The 14,074-nt window shown below is 45.8% G+C and overlaps 1 protein-coding gene across 6 annotated transcripts in view; it reads right to left on the bottom strand.

Annotated features, from left to right (window-relative positions):
• Positions 1–14,074, bottom strand: part of LOC117429544 (kinase suppressor of Ras 1-like) — a 38,215-nt gene continuing 24,141 nt past the window's right edge. For 3 of the 6 annotated variants that reach the window (XM_058997884.1, XM_058997888.1, XM_058997889.1), the window contains 18 exons: positions 13,879–14,026; positions 12,871–13,291; positions 11,581–11,771; positions 10,982–11,045; positions 10,663–10,746; positions 10,319–10,380; positions 10,080–10,189; positions 9,515–9,683; positions 8,615–8,656; positions 7,985–8,042; positions 7,765–7,810; positions 6,883–7,289; positions 6,031–6,127; positions 5,804–5,937; positions 5,412–5,543; positions 5,140–5,275; positions 4,599–4,732; positions 1–3,563 (listed from right to left, as the gene is read on the bottom strand). In XM_058997884.1, coding sequence (XP_058853867.1) covers positions 3,497–3,563; positions 4,599–4,732; positions 5,140–5,275; positions 5,412–5,543; positions 5,804–5,937; positions 6,031–6,127; positions 6,883–7,289; positions 7,765–7,810; positions 7,985–8,042; positions 8,615–8,656; positions 9,515–9,683; positions 10,080–10,189; positions 10,319–10,380; positions 10,663–10,746; positions 10,982–11,045; positions 11,581–11,771; positions 12,871–13,291; positions 13,879–14,026 — 2,502 coding nt within the window. In that variant the 3' untranslated portion in view covers positions 1–3,496. The remainder of the gene's footprint in view (positions 3,564–4,598; positions 4,733–5,139; positions 5,276–5,411; positions 5,544–5,803; positions 5,938–6,030; positions 6,128–6,882; positions 7,290–7,764; positions 7,811–7,984; positions 8,043–8,614; positions 8,657–9,514; positions 9,684–10,079; positions 10,190–10,318; positions 10,381–10,662; positions 10,747–10,981; positions 11,046–11,580; positions 11,772–12,870; positions 13,292–13,878; positions 14,027–14,074) is intronic. The other 3 variants (XM_058997885.1, XM_058997887.1, XM_058997886.1) reach the window with 3 other exon arrangements.

The raw sequence follows: 14,074 nt of genomic DNA, 5'->3' as shown, positions 1-14,074 counted from the left end.
TTAAATGTGAAGTGGCAATTTTCTTTATTGGGGAGAGTGTGGGAGAGTTCCTCATCAGCATACAGTGCACTCATAAAAGGTTGCACAAACTAACAACGAACCTGTTAATACGAAGTCTTATATACATTCATTCATAGAGACTCCAGGAAGGCAAACCCCAGTTTATAGAAAAAATAATTATTATTATTATTTTTTTATATACTGTACACATTTTTACATCACATTCCAAAAACAAAACCAAAAAAAATACTAAAATATTTTTACATCTAAAAAGAGGGGCAATACTGAACACACTGTTGTTATCTTCCCTTGAATTACCATTACTGTAACATTGCTTAAAACATTAGCTGTGTCGTGTGCAGCAGGTACACAGGTGAATCTGCACGCTTTGAGAAGATCCACATAACGCTAGGAAGGAGGACATGAAGAACTGCTCCACATCCAAGCACACGCTACTGTGTTAAAAACGGCACCTTTTAAAATCCAAAACGGGTTTCTTTCTTGATTTTTTTACAGATTAAAACATAACCTCCTGGTCTGATTATTATTTATTTATTTATTTCTTCGCAGATGCCCTTATCCAGTCACATTCCGGTCAAATAAACTCATCACAGTTTTGAAAGGTTATTATTATTATTATTATTATTATTATTATTATTATTATTATTATTATTATTAATTATGTTCTACCAATTTAAGACTGCCCCTCTAGCGGCAAACTTCTCTTTAAATATGTTATTTGTTTTTATTTAGCTTGGTTAATAATTTAAAACTTTGAAAAAATTCTGTTAAAAAAAATAATAATAAAAAAATTAAACACAGCAAGCTGAGTTCAGTCGTCTTTCAAAACTGTTCACAACTTTTATCAGTACCAGAAAAAAAAAATGTTTTAAAAAATGCTACAACCTAGCTGTGTAAAAAGTAGAAAACAAAATATCATATACAGAACTTTACATTCATGATGCATGTTTTAAGACTTTAACCAAACGTTTAAAAACAAAACAAAACAAACAAACATATGCTCTTGTCGTTTTCTGTTGCAACAGCAACTACCGTAATGTTACATTCAAACACACAGCTAGAAGGAACGGCTGGAGAATCCTCCATGCCAGGGGAGCTCCAAAGTCGTATGTGCTCCTGCACTTGTTATTAATCTGCCCCACCAGTCGTTGTAAGGAGATCACGGGAGGGTATTGCTGAGACAGAGTGGTTTGTGCTAGAGCGTATTCTAACATGCACTTGACAGGAGGAAGAGCCCTAATTCAATGAAGCGCAGTCACAGGCTATTTAAGCAGGAGCTAGTTATTCTAATCAATGCAATCTTTTTAAACAATGTGGCACATACTGCCTCACCCTCTAAAAACACACTCACAAACTTCAGACTCCCTTGTTGAGCTTTCCAAATGTAAATCAATCCACAGCCAGGACTACCAAGCCAAGCCTTTCACACCGGAAGACAGCTTTGCTACAGTTTGTGCTGGGGTGGGGCAATTAAACAGGGAGGGAGGAAATGAAAAAAAAAAACAGGGAGCAGACGCGTTAACCCTTTCAGTCCTGAATTCTGAAGGAACTCCTTTATTGAGCATACGAGAGTCAAGTAATATATTCCTACACAACCTCAGACTGGGCCCTAGGAGTCCCGTGAGATTCCAACGGGATTTCACACTGAAAGGGTTAAGGACAGCCCAGACAGCCTGTATTAAAAATGAATATGGATTTTTAGATAAACGGTGCCCTCCGAAATGAAACTGGGCCCAGCAGTGCACAATCGCTTCAAGCCACGAGGGCTTCACCCACAGGAGCCTGTGCATGTGATCTTTACAGATCATACAAGGGGTCCCGTCTCGTATGTGCTCAAGAGTGTCTGAGAAGCGTCAGTGGAAGTCTGATTCTCCACTAGATAGAGCATCAAATCTCCCTTCATTCATCTTCCAATCGTTCAGCGGTCATGAAAGCTCTCCGTGGCGTTCGTTCCATCAGTAGTATTGCGAAACTTGCTTCACATGAACCGATTACTTTGCAGCGGTTTATAGAAAAGAAGCAGTGCTGCTGTAACAAAAGAAACCAGTCCCCTGTTACCGCTCCAGCTTCTGCTACCAATACTCCTATTACACTGGTTTACAGAAGGAACGCTTTCTGCATACAGATCAGACCCAGGACAAGGACTTCAAAAACACAAGGCGTGTAGGGAAGGAGGTCAGGAAGGGGTTAATCAAGCTGGCCGATTCGTCGTCACGTCCGACCGTTCCAGCTGGAAGATGGATTAGTTTTTTGTTTTGTTAATGGAAGCAGCAGCAGCGGTTGATTTGTTGTTGTAGTTTAGGAGGAAAGTGCTTTGTTTGGAAGCAATGCAAGGCAGCCGCAGTTATTCCTCCGACAGCTACAACCTATTAAAAGGAGAAGAAAAGAAAAAAAAGAGGCACAGGAAGGCAGGTTAGTCGAAAGAACAGCAGATCAAAACGAGCGACAGAGAGGCACAGAAGGAAAATGGTGGCATGCTAGTTTTGCAGAACTTGTATTACAATGATCAGGGACAGAGAAGGGGGATTGCATTTGTAAATGACCGCGCAGTAAGAATGCAGGCCCTGGTGAGAGCACTGCCCGCTCGGACAGTAATGGTGCCAGCGTTTATCAGCATGGTAGACACACAGACAGGCAGAGCAGGAGGGGGGCGGGGGCAAGTCAGGAGGCGAGAGGAGAGGAGAATGTCCAGAGAGGTTAACCAGTCAGGTAGGCATGTCTAGATATCCAGAGGGGGGTTGGTAGGGAATCACACATCACAGGCTCATCAGAGAACCACAAGAACAGGCATTGGAAAAGGATAAAAAAGAAAAAACAGACATCACAACTGTTTGCACACATGGGTATACAGGGTACAGCTGTGGCCAAAAGCTAAGGACAGGCAAGTGAGTAAATCTGCTGGGATCACTTTCAGAAAATGATTCTGCGAATGGATGATGATGACGATGATGATGAAGAACAGAGGCTTCAGAAGCACTAGGGAGTTTTCACAAGATGCAACACAACGAGATGGCTTGCTGTAATATGTTATCATGCACCAGAATATATCTGCTGTTTCATATTATTATTTTTTTATTCCAATCAAAGAAAGCAATCAGTACAGTTTTCTTCATACATGTAAAACTATATAACTTTGCAGAGTACGGAACAAATATAATATGTAAAAAGTGTACCTGCCCCACCCCGTTTGAGAATTACTGAAGTGATTCTCTTTTTCAAACTAATATTGAAGCCTGAAACCTTCTGCTTGTACTTCTGAAAAACAAGGAACTGACACAGGTTTCAGACCCGGTCACACACAGCGAACTTTCACATTTGTTTTCCTGTGACCTCCGTTACACTTTTGGCGACAGCTGTAGGCGAGCTTATTAGGAAGCTGTGCAATCAGATGAAGGGGCTGTTATGAGTTTTCTCCCTGCTTGAACTCAGCATTATAAAAGCAATTCAAGGATTTTAAAACAGGATGGTGGCTCACCTAGCAAAACCCAGATTGCAGCCCGCTTGAAAAAATATGGATTTTTGGCACGGCTAATTGTAAATCCCTACGGAAAAGCAAATGCACAAGAACATGATGATGCACGAGGCCAGTTCTACTGGAGTTAGCCTGATAATGTAAAGACAGAACGCCCCCCCCCCCCCCCACGCATTTCTCAAACTGACACATCTGAAGATTCCATTTCATTACATCATATCAGGGTTAGGTTTCACACATGCAGGCAAAAACACATGCAAATGAAAACCTTTTTTTTTTTTTTTTTTTTTTTAAATAAAAAATAAATGATAAAAAAGATAAAATAGATTTCAGTGGCTGTCTGGCTAGCTGACCTCAGCCTCAGTTTACAGTACAGTAAAGCCTCCTGCATCAATACAGATGGACGGCAGTCTGTTTTAGGTCCAGTGGTATTAAAAAGGGGGGGGGGCAGGTGCACAGCACTGGAGAAGGAGGGTTCCTGACGCAATAGCGGTGAACAGAGCATCACAGGGCACTGGAGGAGCCGTTCAGCACTCCACACTGAACTGAGCATACGAGACACACAGGAGAGCGTGCGTCACGTGGACGACGGGGAGACGTGAGGATGCAACACCACTGTGATTCCATTCATGAACCCATCTCTCACATTTCATGAAAAGAAATAATCCATACATCGATTTAAAAATCGATAAAAAAAATAAATAAAAAAAATAGATGCAGGTTCAATTGGATACCTAGGAAAGTTTTTTTTTTTTTTTGTACACCAGTATATTGCAAAAGCTCATTGTGACCCCCGAAGTAATATAATCTGTACTCAAGAATGCATGTACGTCATCATTTCAACTTGACATAACAAGCACTCTGTTCAACACAAGAGGAACAACACTCGCCTGCTTTTGTTTTTTTTCTGTTTCCTCTTTGGTTTTTAGTTTGTTTTTTTTTTCCTGCGGGATAGCAGCTTCATGCACGGGCTCACAGCGTTAGTGTTTAGGGTTTACAGCAACGGGACCGGACAGTGGGCACTGCGGGGGAGCTCCGACGCTTGGTGCAGATCACCGATCTCGTGTGTGTTAACAGCCCTGAACCTTCGCTCTAGGATACGTACTCTGCAGACTTCCAGAAGTGGCCGGGGTGGGACAGCCTCCTGTTGAGTTTTGGCAGTTTCTCCAGCAGATCTGTGAGCTGAGTGAAGGTGGGACGTTCAGGAGGCTCGTAGGACCAGCACGCTGATAAGATTTCCTAAACGGAAACGAGGAACCAAAAACATCTGTGCATTACACCTACTTTACAAAAAACTTTAAATCTGAGACTCAAACTGATTTCCTGGTACTCTCTAATATTAGCTCCACCTTAAGTAGACTAAGGAAGGTTATCCAATGATATAGTTATCTGCCCAGCACCACACACACACACACACACACACACACACACGATTAAAAAGGTCACAGAGATGTGATTCACATTTTCCGTTCACTCAGCAATCCACTCTGGGGTTTAACCAACATGCAATCCTTTTTTATTTTTTCCTTCCTGTTACACAGTCTGCCCCACAGGGCTTGTTTCCCTTATTAGCAATCCAGTAGCAGAACAAAAGCAGGAAGAGGCAATGAAAATCGCCAGGCTGGTGCCGCTCCCGGCTCTCTTACCGTCACCTCCTTGCCCAGGCTGACCTGTGCCAGGACTTGCCTGATGCCCTCTCCGCTGCCCACCTGCCATATCGTGGACTCGGCCGGCTGGTTCTTGATGGGCCAATCACGGGCCTGCAGCTCGTACCAAATCGTCCTAAAGGAGGGGGGAGCAAGAATGAAGTAAGTGCTGATAGCGGCTGACTTTCCACATAGGTGAATTTCCGCATTTTTGCAAAAAACGTAATATTTTGCATGTAAGCGGTCTCGACGCGTTGGAAGAAGGGTCCTACCCGAACGCGTAAACGTCGGCGGCTTTGGAAAAGGGCAGCCTGTCCTCATCCTTCGCTGGAGCCATCTGACGCACGATCTCCGGGGCCAGGTAGCAGATCCAGCCGTGAGGCAGCTTCAGCTCGTTCTCCCTCCTGCAGCAGGGCGGCAAGGGGCAGTGCTTTAGGACTCACCACTTCGAGCGTCATGCAGCACAGGAGGTTAATGCTTAATCCCTCAAACCGAAGTCTCAGCAGGGATGGAAATAAAGACTCCCATTGCATAGCAGCCTGACCCATTCCTGGTTTCACTATTTAACAAGGCACCCTTTACCTATACACTGGAGCGGATTAAAACCTGTAACTGTTATGCAATTGGAGTCTTGTTTCCAACCCTGCTCCTGACGTACTCTTACCTTCCTTCTTGTACAACTCCAGATATTCCAAAGAGTCCGAAATCCGTGATGATCACTTTGTTTGTGTCGTAGAACACATTCTTGGACTTGAGATCCTTGTGGACGATGCCCTTCGCATGCAGGTAGCCCATTCCCTAAGGAAACCAAACACAGTGTGAGGGAAGCACTGGAAGAGCTCCTCAGCCGCAGCACACGGTGCTCGCAATGTTAAAGACAGAACGGGATACCTGCACGATCTCCTGAGCGATCTGGCGGGTCTTGTTGATATCTAGGGTGTTTTTGGCATCTCTCACAACAGAGTAGAGCGTCCGTCCTTTACAGAAGCTGAAAGGGAAAGAAAGAAAAAAAAAAAAGAAAGACTTTTTAGAACAACAAGATGGATTAAATGAGAACTTGTGGAAGTTGTTTATTTTTTGCATTTATATAGCGCTTTTTATACAAAAATATCGCAAAGCACTGTACAGTACATAGCAGAAAAAAAGAACAAACCACAATGCATTTGTATAGCATGTCACACATACAACTGCCACAGTCAGACCATTTCAATAACAGTACACACTATACAAAAGCAGCAATTTTAAAAAGTTACATCAAAACGCACTAAGATAAGAAAGCCATTTTATAAAAGTGTGTTTTTAAACTTGAAAACTGTAACGGTCCCAACTTCCCTGACAAACAAAGGCACGGCATTCCATAATTTCAGAGCTCTACAAGCCCTACCTCCCGTGTTGCTTTTGTTGGCCCTAGGAATAACCAGCAGCCCCGCATCCTGTGATCTCAGAGTGCGGTTTGGAAGATACGGGGGCAGTAACTCCTGCAAATAACTAGGTGCTAATCCATTCAGTGCCTTGTAAGTTAACAGCAAAATCTTAAAATCAATTCTATCCTGCACAGGGAACAGGGGTAGTAGGTTCACTTTTCCTGGTTTTAGTCAGAATTCTAGCGGCGGTATTCTGAACAAGCTGCAAGCGGGATACCACATGTTTCAGGACACCAGAAAAAAGTGCACTATAATAACCAATTCAAGATGTCGCTGCTCTGCAGCGGGAGTGTTCTCTCCCTCCCTGGTGCGTACCTACCTGGTGATGATGGCGAGATGGGGCGGGTGCATGCAGGCTCCCATGAACAGCACCACATTCTCGTGGCGCGTCTGTCGGTAGTTCATCACCTCCTTCTTGAAGAGCTTCAGATGGTCCTGGTTGTTGCCGTCGATCTCCAGCAGCCGGATGGCCACCTCCCCGTGCCAGCGGCCTTTGTGCACCTTGCCCCAGCGGCCTTTGCCGATCAGCTCCCCCAGCTCCAGCTGCTCGAAGGGGATGTCCCACTCCTGGAGGTAGACACTGGTCTGGCTGGCCTTGCGCGAGATCGGCCCCTTCCAGTGGCACCGGGAGCTGGGGAGGTCGTCAAGCTCGTCTGCTTCGTACTCCCCCTCCGACTCCCCTTTCGCCTCCTCTGACTCGCCCTCCTCCAGCTCCTCCGACTCATTCTGCAGGGGGAGGAGGAGGAGGGTCCAGATTAAAACGTGACCGTTCACTGAACCAGAGACGCAGAACTCCGGTCCTTCAGTGCCATTCCACATCAGGTTTTATCAATTACATTAATTGCAGATTGTAATTGTTGTTCGATTAGGTAATTCAGGGCATGGTTGTAACAAATCCAGCAACTGGGCTAGAATGCACACTTCACTAACCCTTTAACTTCAGAGCGTTACTGACCTGTTACTCGATCATGCTGTATGGCTGACTACATGGCGAGCGCTACCGTTACCCCCAAGTCAGCCCCTAGTTTGCGTGAATTTAGCACAATCAGCAAGTGTCTAAAACGTGACTCTTCAGTTTAATGCACCCAGCAGGATATTTTACACATGATGGTCAGGATTTGACAACATAACGCACATCCAGTGTGATGATTTTATTTTTTTGGTTCTACCCAACATGGCTCAACCCCCTGATGTAACTTACCTCCACTTCCTGCTCTTCCGTTTCAGTCTCTGATGGCTGAACCGCACTGCGGGGGAGAGAGGGGTTTGACAGGATGTTTGCTAGCAGGTACTGATAAAGCATGTTCCGCATTTCAAAAGCAAGCGTTTCAACAGCAGTGCCTTTTGTAATAAAGGCAATTTCTGTTGAGATACAATTCACTCGAGTTACATATTAAGATATTGAATATTAACAATCTTACACAGAGTCTTCTGGATTTTCAGTATGCATGATCACGGGCAGTGGTGAACCGGGCACATCTAAAAAATAATAATAATAAATTGAACTGTGATTAAGATTTGATAAGAGATATTGAACTATAGACGGTACATCAGTATAAACAACCAGGGATGTCCTGCAATTCCTAGTAATTATACAATTCAGACCTTCCCTCTAGTCTAAGATCCCTAATTTCTGCTGCTAAGAAATCATCTTGCTCTGTACCGCAGTGACACCTACTGGTCAGACTAAAATAATCACCTGTGGTGAGGCTGTCTGGCCACCAGAGGTCACTGCGGTTCCTTGTACATGCTTCAGCATTACACTATTCACTTCCCAACACTCATAGTTAATGATATGGGCTTTTTTTCCTTTTTGCATCATCTACTCCCAATGTCTTGTTCTGTGCCAGTACACTGAGCACTCTACATTGTAGCAACTTTATTCCAGCTCTGTATGTTATGATTGGGTGGTTAAAAAAATTAATAATAATAAAAAAAAATTATTGGTGAAATAAATCTAGTAACCAGAGACGATTTCTGTGCAAAACGAACAAGGAAAGGAGATGGACAGGTGTGCTAATCCAGCTGATCATAAAGGAAGAATGACTCACCTGGGAAAATAAACTGTTGTCTATGATGAAAGTAGCAGGCAGCTTTAAAAGAATAAACCACAGGCACAGAGAAGAGAGAGATATTAGGTTAGAGAAGTAGTAGTAAGCAATCACTATCCACCAAATAATTAGCAATGGGTTAGCTGTTACATTGGAGAAATAAAAATATCACTAAAATGTATCAATGCATTAATGTACTTTTTACCAGCCTTGGCCAGCCTCTACAAACTAAACCTGGAGGTCAGCTGTCCTCTTAGCCAACACAGGGGGCTTGGTAAGAAATAAAATGCAAGAATACATCTCATTAAAAAATAAACAAATGCGTATGATGATTAGACAGGAAAACCAGCCCCTTCCCCGCTTGTATTAGAGCATGCAGCATGCACACAAGAAGGGCACACCATTACAATCAATGCACAGCGTTCTGCACAGTTACTGCAGCCTGCGCGTCCAGTACAGAACTGAAACGGGGCACAGACGCTGCGCTGTCATGGCGCTGTGCTGCAGATTCCTGCCGTTTCAGGGACGGAAATTAGACTCCTAGTGCACGGCAGCTGCCCCCCGTGCAGGGGATCTCAAATCCGTTCGGTCGCGGTGGCAAGTGTGTGTATTGTGTTTGTGCAAGTTGTGTGCAGTTGTGTTGTGCAGAAGCAAACCCACTTACTGGGGGAGTTGAAGAGGCTGTCATGGTTGTATTGTGTGGTGTGCAATGTGTGTTGAACTGTGTGGTGTGTATTGTGTGTACGGGCTGTATTGTGTTGCGCAGAAGCCTCTCTACTTACCGGGGGAGTTGAAGAGGCTGTCATGGTTGTATTGTGTGGTGTGCAATGTGTGTTGAACTGTGTGGTGTGTATTGTGTGTACGGGCTGTATTGTGTTGCGCAGAAGCCTCTCCACTTACCGGGGAAGTTGAAGCGGCTGTCGCGGTGACCCTTGGGCGAGGGGTTGGGGGGCGGGGTGGCGCTGTTGGGGTTGGACTGCTGGAAGGGGGCTGGAGAGGAGGGGGTGGAGGAAGTGGTCGATGACGGGTTACTGCTGGAGTCCAGCTGACACACTGCTGGAGGATGATCCTGGAAAGGGAAAGATAAAAGGACATACAACAGGTATTCCACTGGAGCACCTGGGAGCTCCGACGACTCACCTCCGAGCCAGCATTTCCATTCATATACTTTGTCATGTGCTCTGTGCTTCAATGCATTGAACACCCTCCTGTTGTCCGGAGGTGCAGAACGAGCAGCTCATAAAGCCAGTCTTTCTTTAAATCTTTTTTTTATTTTTCCCCCCCTCAAGCAAGTTGGTTTCTTGTTTTTGTAACATTACAGGAAATGAAAAGAAAATGGTCCCTGTTGTGTTCCCTTCCTGGTCCAGAGTCTCGTTGGCGAGATCACTCTGTTCCCAATGTTTATTCCCCTGGTTCAGTTCGGAAGTGGACAGGCTGCCGTTCGGAGCCTCACTGCTGATCTTACCTTCTTGGTCAGCGCCTTCGGAAGCGTCCCAAACTGAGGTGCCTCCGCGGGCCTGTCTACCGGGTTATTGATATCCGAAGGTACCGATTCCGTTCTTCTGATTTTTTCGACTGAAAGACATAAGGGAGCAGAGCGGTTAGTACCGTCCTCAGAGCCCGTGTTCATCGGAACGGACTCTCACATCTAGAAATCCACTTAAATATCTATTGCAAATACAAAGTGACTTTAATAAAACTTACTAGGAAGAAACGATATTCTGCAGGAAGGAGCTTCTTTTGTACATTTGTTATGACACTTTAATCTAGAAGAAGCAAAAAAAAAAAAACAACATGCAAACTATTAAAACAGAACAGTCGAGAGTTTATTTTTGCAATGTGTAAAAACAACACTTAAAAAGCTACAAGCTTGCAGTAGGCATGCAGACAGGAGATGGTTACTTTTGTCTTTGTGTGAAAGAGGGACATTTCCACCAATTCATTTTGTATGCATATTCGTTTAACCTAGCGGTTTGATTTCCGGTTCCTCCACTCCCCACTCTGGCATGTCCTGCTCCAGTACCCCAGGGTGTGCTTCCGAGCCTCACCTGCAGTGTTTACATTTCACCCCGAACATCATGTTCTTCTGACACACCTGGCACGTCTGAGATAACCAGGACTTGGTAGAGAACCTTCAAGAGAAACAACAGACTGGTAATTCACTGCAGAGTTCCAGGACCCCACTGTCTTCAACAGCTGGGGTTTAGCGTGAAAACCTCTTCACGCGATCATGCTTGTACACCTTCGTTTCAATAAAGCGCTTGAACAGCAGAGGGCGTGTATTCTCCGATTCCGTTAACCACTGATTCTATTACACAGTTTTCAGCGTGGAAACATGCAAACAGGGTAACTGTCCTCTTTGCTCACCTGTGTGTGACTGCTAACCCGATATCCCTTCTTGCTGTTTGCGGGGACCCACGCTGGATGTTATCTAGGAAATAAGAGCGAGAAGTAAGGCAAGAGATTCAACAACAAACCCAGCCATTCCTGCCCATACCCATTAAACTGGCATACGTTTAGATACACGAGAAGACATCAGAACAGTCAAAACTGTTCATCCACAACTCACTTCTGCTTTTACAGACCCTGATCAGATCTAGTCACAGACTACCTCACCTCAGTTAACATTACAGCAGGTTGTGCAAGATTCGAGCCAATCAGGGTCTGTGAAAGCAGCTGTTAATCAGAAATATCAGGTAAACGAAGGAAGCGGACGTGTCGGCTGGTGCCTTCAACAGTGCACTGATTAAAACTCTTGCATTACGACGGCACAAGCCCAAAGGTTTGTCCGCTTAAGCTTCTTGTAAGTTTTACCTTTCTTCAAAACAGACACTGCTAATGCATACCTGCCCCATGTCCTTTCTATCAATGAGTGTGTGTGTGTGTGTGAGAGTGTCTGTGAGTGTGCGTGTGTCTGCGAGTGTGTGTGTTGCATATATTTCAGCTGTTTCGGTGTGAATACCCACTCTTCTGGGTGCTGTACTCGTCGAGGAGTGTGGGGGTGCCAGGGAGAGGGTGCGAGCCGGCCGCGGGAGCGGGAGAGGGGGCGGGGTGGCACTGCGATCTCAAGGAGACCAGAGGAGAGCGGGCAGGAGCGTCCTCACAGCCACCGCCCCCGTTGATCTGCACGCTGAGGAGCAGCTTGTTCTTACCACTCCTGCAAGAGAAAGAGAGGCTGGATTAGGCATGCATGCAGGGGCAGCTGCTGTGCAAATCTATTCTGACAGCTTCCGTACGGACAGACTGCACTGAAGCAAAAATGAGTCAGCCAGACAAAATCTTACACTTTATTTATTTATCAAAGCCTTTTCTAAAAAGCTGTGAGAAATAACGGAACTGAAACGGGTTAAAAAGTCAAACTGCTGGTAAGAACTATTGGGTATTGCACTGTTCGGCTCTTCTTTTTGACAGTTCTGTGTTAGGGGAGACACTGAAATGAAGTACAAAACGGTCAGAAACAAAACAAGCAAAACATCCGGACCACTCCCAGCTGTAGAACCGCACAGAATCAGAAGTCCTTACTGATAATAACACTGCGTCTCAGTCTGGCTCTCAAGAACAAACAGCTAACTAAAGAAGAGCCTCCACAAACAGGAGAAATCGCTGACCTCCTGGTGCAGAAACAAGCATGCAACCCACTGATAAAACTAATTGCTTCTGGCCACTGTAACAGCAATTAGGGATGATAAACTGCAGTGTGCCAGACTCCAGACACCAAGGGAAGAAAACTGTCTGCAAAAGCCACTCCTAAATAAGGTCCTTAAATCTGGGAATCTTCTCTCCACCCCCTCCCTGTTCCCTGAATATTGCAGGATATTGCACTGAATTACGCTTAAAAACCACCGTATCTAATGCATGTCATCATTTCTTCGAACAAAACTAGATTCAGCCTGCCCGATAGCATGTTGTAGCTCCTGTGAGGTTCTGGCTCCAAGTCAAAAGTGGTTAGGAGTTAAAGTACAACAGAACATTATGTTGTGTTTATTTATTATTGATAATTATTGAAAACAGCTTTCCTATAATTGGTCCAGTCTGGAGTGCATTGCACATACGAGCTCTCGTTCTGTATTTAAATTTTGTACAGCTCTCTGGGATGCCATAGTGTGAAGGGCGCTATATACAGATACATTTGCATTGCATTGTATTGTATTGCAGAACACAATTGAAAAGGTCAAACCCTACCACCGGACACCGTCTCTCTCTACGTGCAGCGGGCACGGCGGGGAGACAGGGGATGAAAGCAGTAGGTGGCGTACTTGTTCTGGGGCACCTCCTCGATGCGGTTCCCCAGCTGGGACTCGTGGGACTTGCTCCGGGTCAGGGTGGAGAAGCCGGGCAGCAGGTGCAGCACCTTGCGAGAGGGGGGCGGCGGCGTGCGGGGGGGCTTCAGCTTGCTCTTCCTCTTGGAGGGGGGCGTGAGGGGGGGCGTGCAGGGGGAGAAGGGGTCCATATAGAGGTACACCCCCGGGTGCGAGGGCGCAGGGCAGTCCGAGGTGGGGATGGCAGACACCGAGATGGAACGGGGCTGGTTGCACGGGACGCGAGCGAGAGGGGAGGGGCTGTGCGGCCAGACAGACCCCCCCGGACAGGACAGCTGCTCCGACGGGGCCCTGCTGCTCTCTCGTCTCTGCGTTTCTGAAGAGCTCCACTGGCAGGAGTCTTCTCTGAGCTCTCCTCCTGTAAGGTGAGGGAGAAGTGCGTTATTCAATCAGAACGGTGAGGGGAGGTGTACAGACAGACACACAGACACACAGACAGATACGCAGACAGACACACAGACAGATACGCAGACATACACAGACATACACGCAAAAAGGAAATCTGATGCAACAGTATTATTGTTCGTGAGACTCAAGTTTAGGAGTAGACTGACGGTATTGTTGACTGGACTCTCTGCATCACAGGCAGGCAGTGATGTTCTGGTCACTTTGAGATCCACCTCCAACCTCCTCTAAACTGTATTAACCACTGTCCAGAAAAACAAGCACGCCAGCCTGTTTAAGCAGAAGCAAGCGCACCCAGTAAGACTCTTTTTATGTCTTCAATATCAATTCAAAGACTTGGTCTCACACACGAACGCACGCACGCTGCAGTCACTGTCTTTCAGTAAGTAGCACTCTTACTGGAGGGCTCGTTGCAAACATTCTGAGACAGGTTGCAAACATTCTGAGCTTGTTAAAACTGAACAGTTTAAAAACAAAAGTGCGCTTATCCCTGAAGTTTAACCTGCCCTGTTTTGGAGAAGGCGGTCTGTCCCAGCTCACCTGATTTACAGGCGTTCTTCAGACAGGAGAGGGCAGCGTTGAGCCGGGAGCACTCCTCAGAGCTGGAGCCGAATCGCCTCATGGCGTCACTGACCTGCAGGCTGGACATCTGCAGCAGAGCATCGAGGGAGAGCTCCCCTGAAACTGCCTTCAAAACAGAGAGCAGAAAGGAGGGCTGAGTCACACACACACACAG

Source organism: Acipenser ruthenus, chromosome 24 (genome assembly GCF_902713425.1).
Source record: "Acipenser ruthenus chromosome 24, fAciRut3.2 maternal haplotype, whole genome shotgun sequence".
NCBI classification, from domain to species: domain Eukaryota; kingdom Metazoa; phylum Chordata; class Actinopteri; order Acipenseriformes; family Acipenseridae; genus Acipenser; species Acipenser ruthenus.
This window is presented reverse-complemented; position numbering and strand designations above follow the sequence as displayed.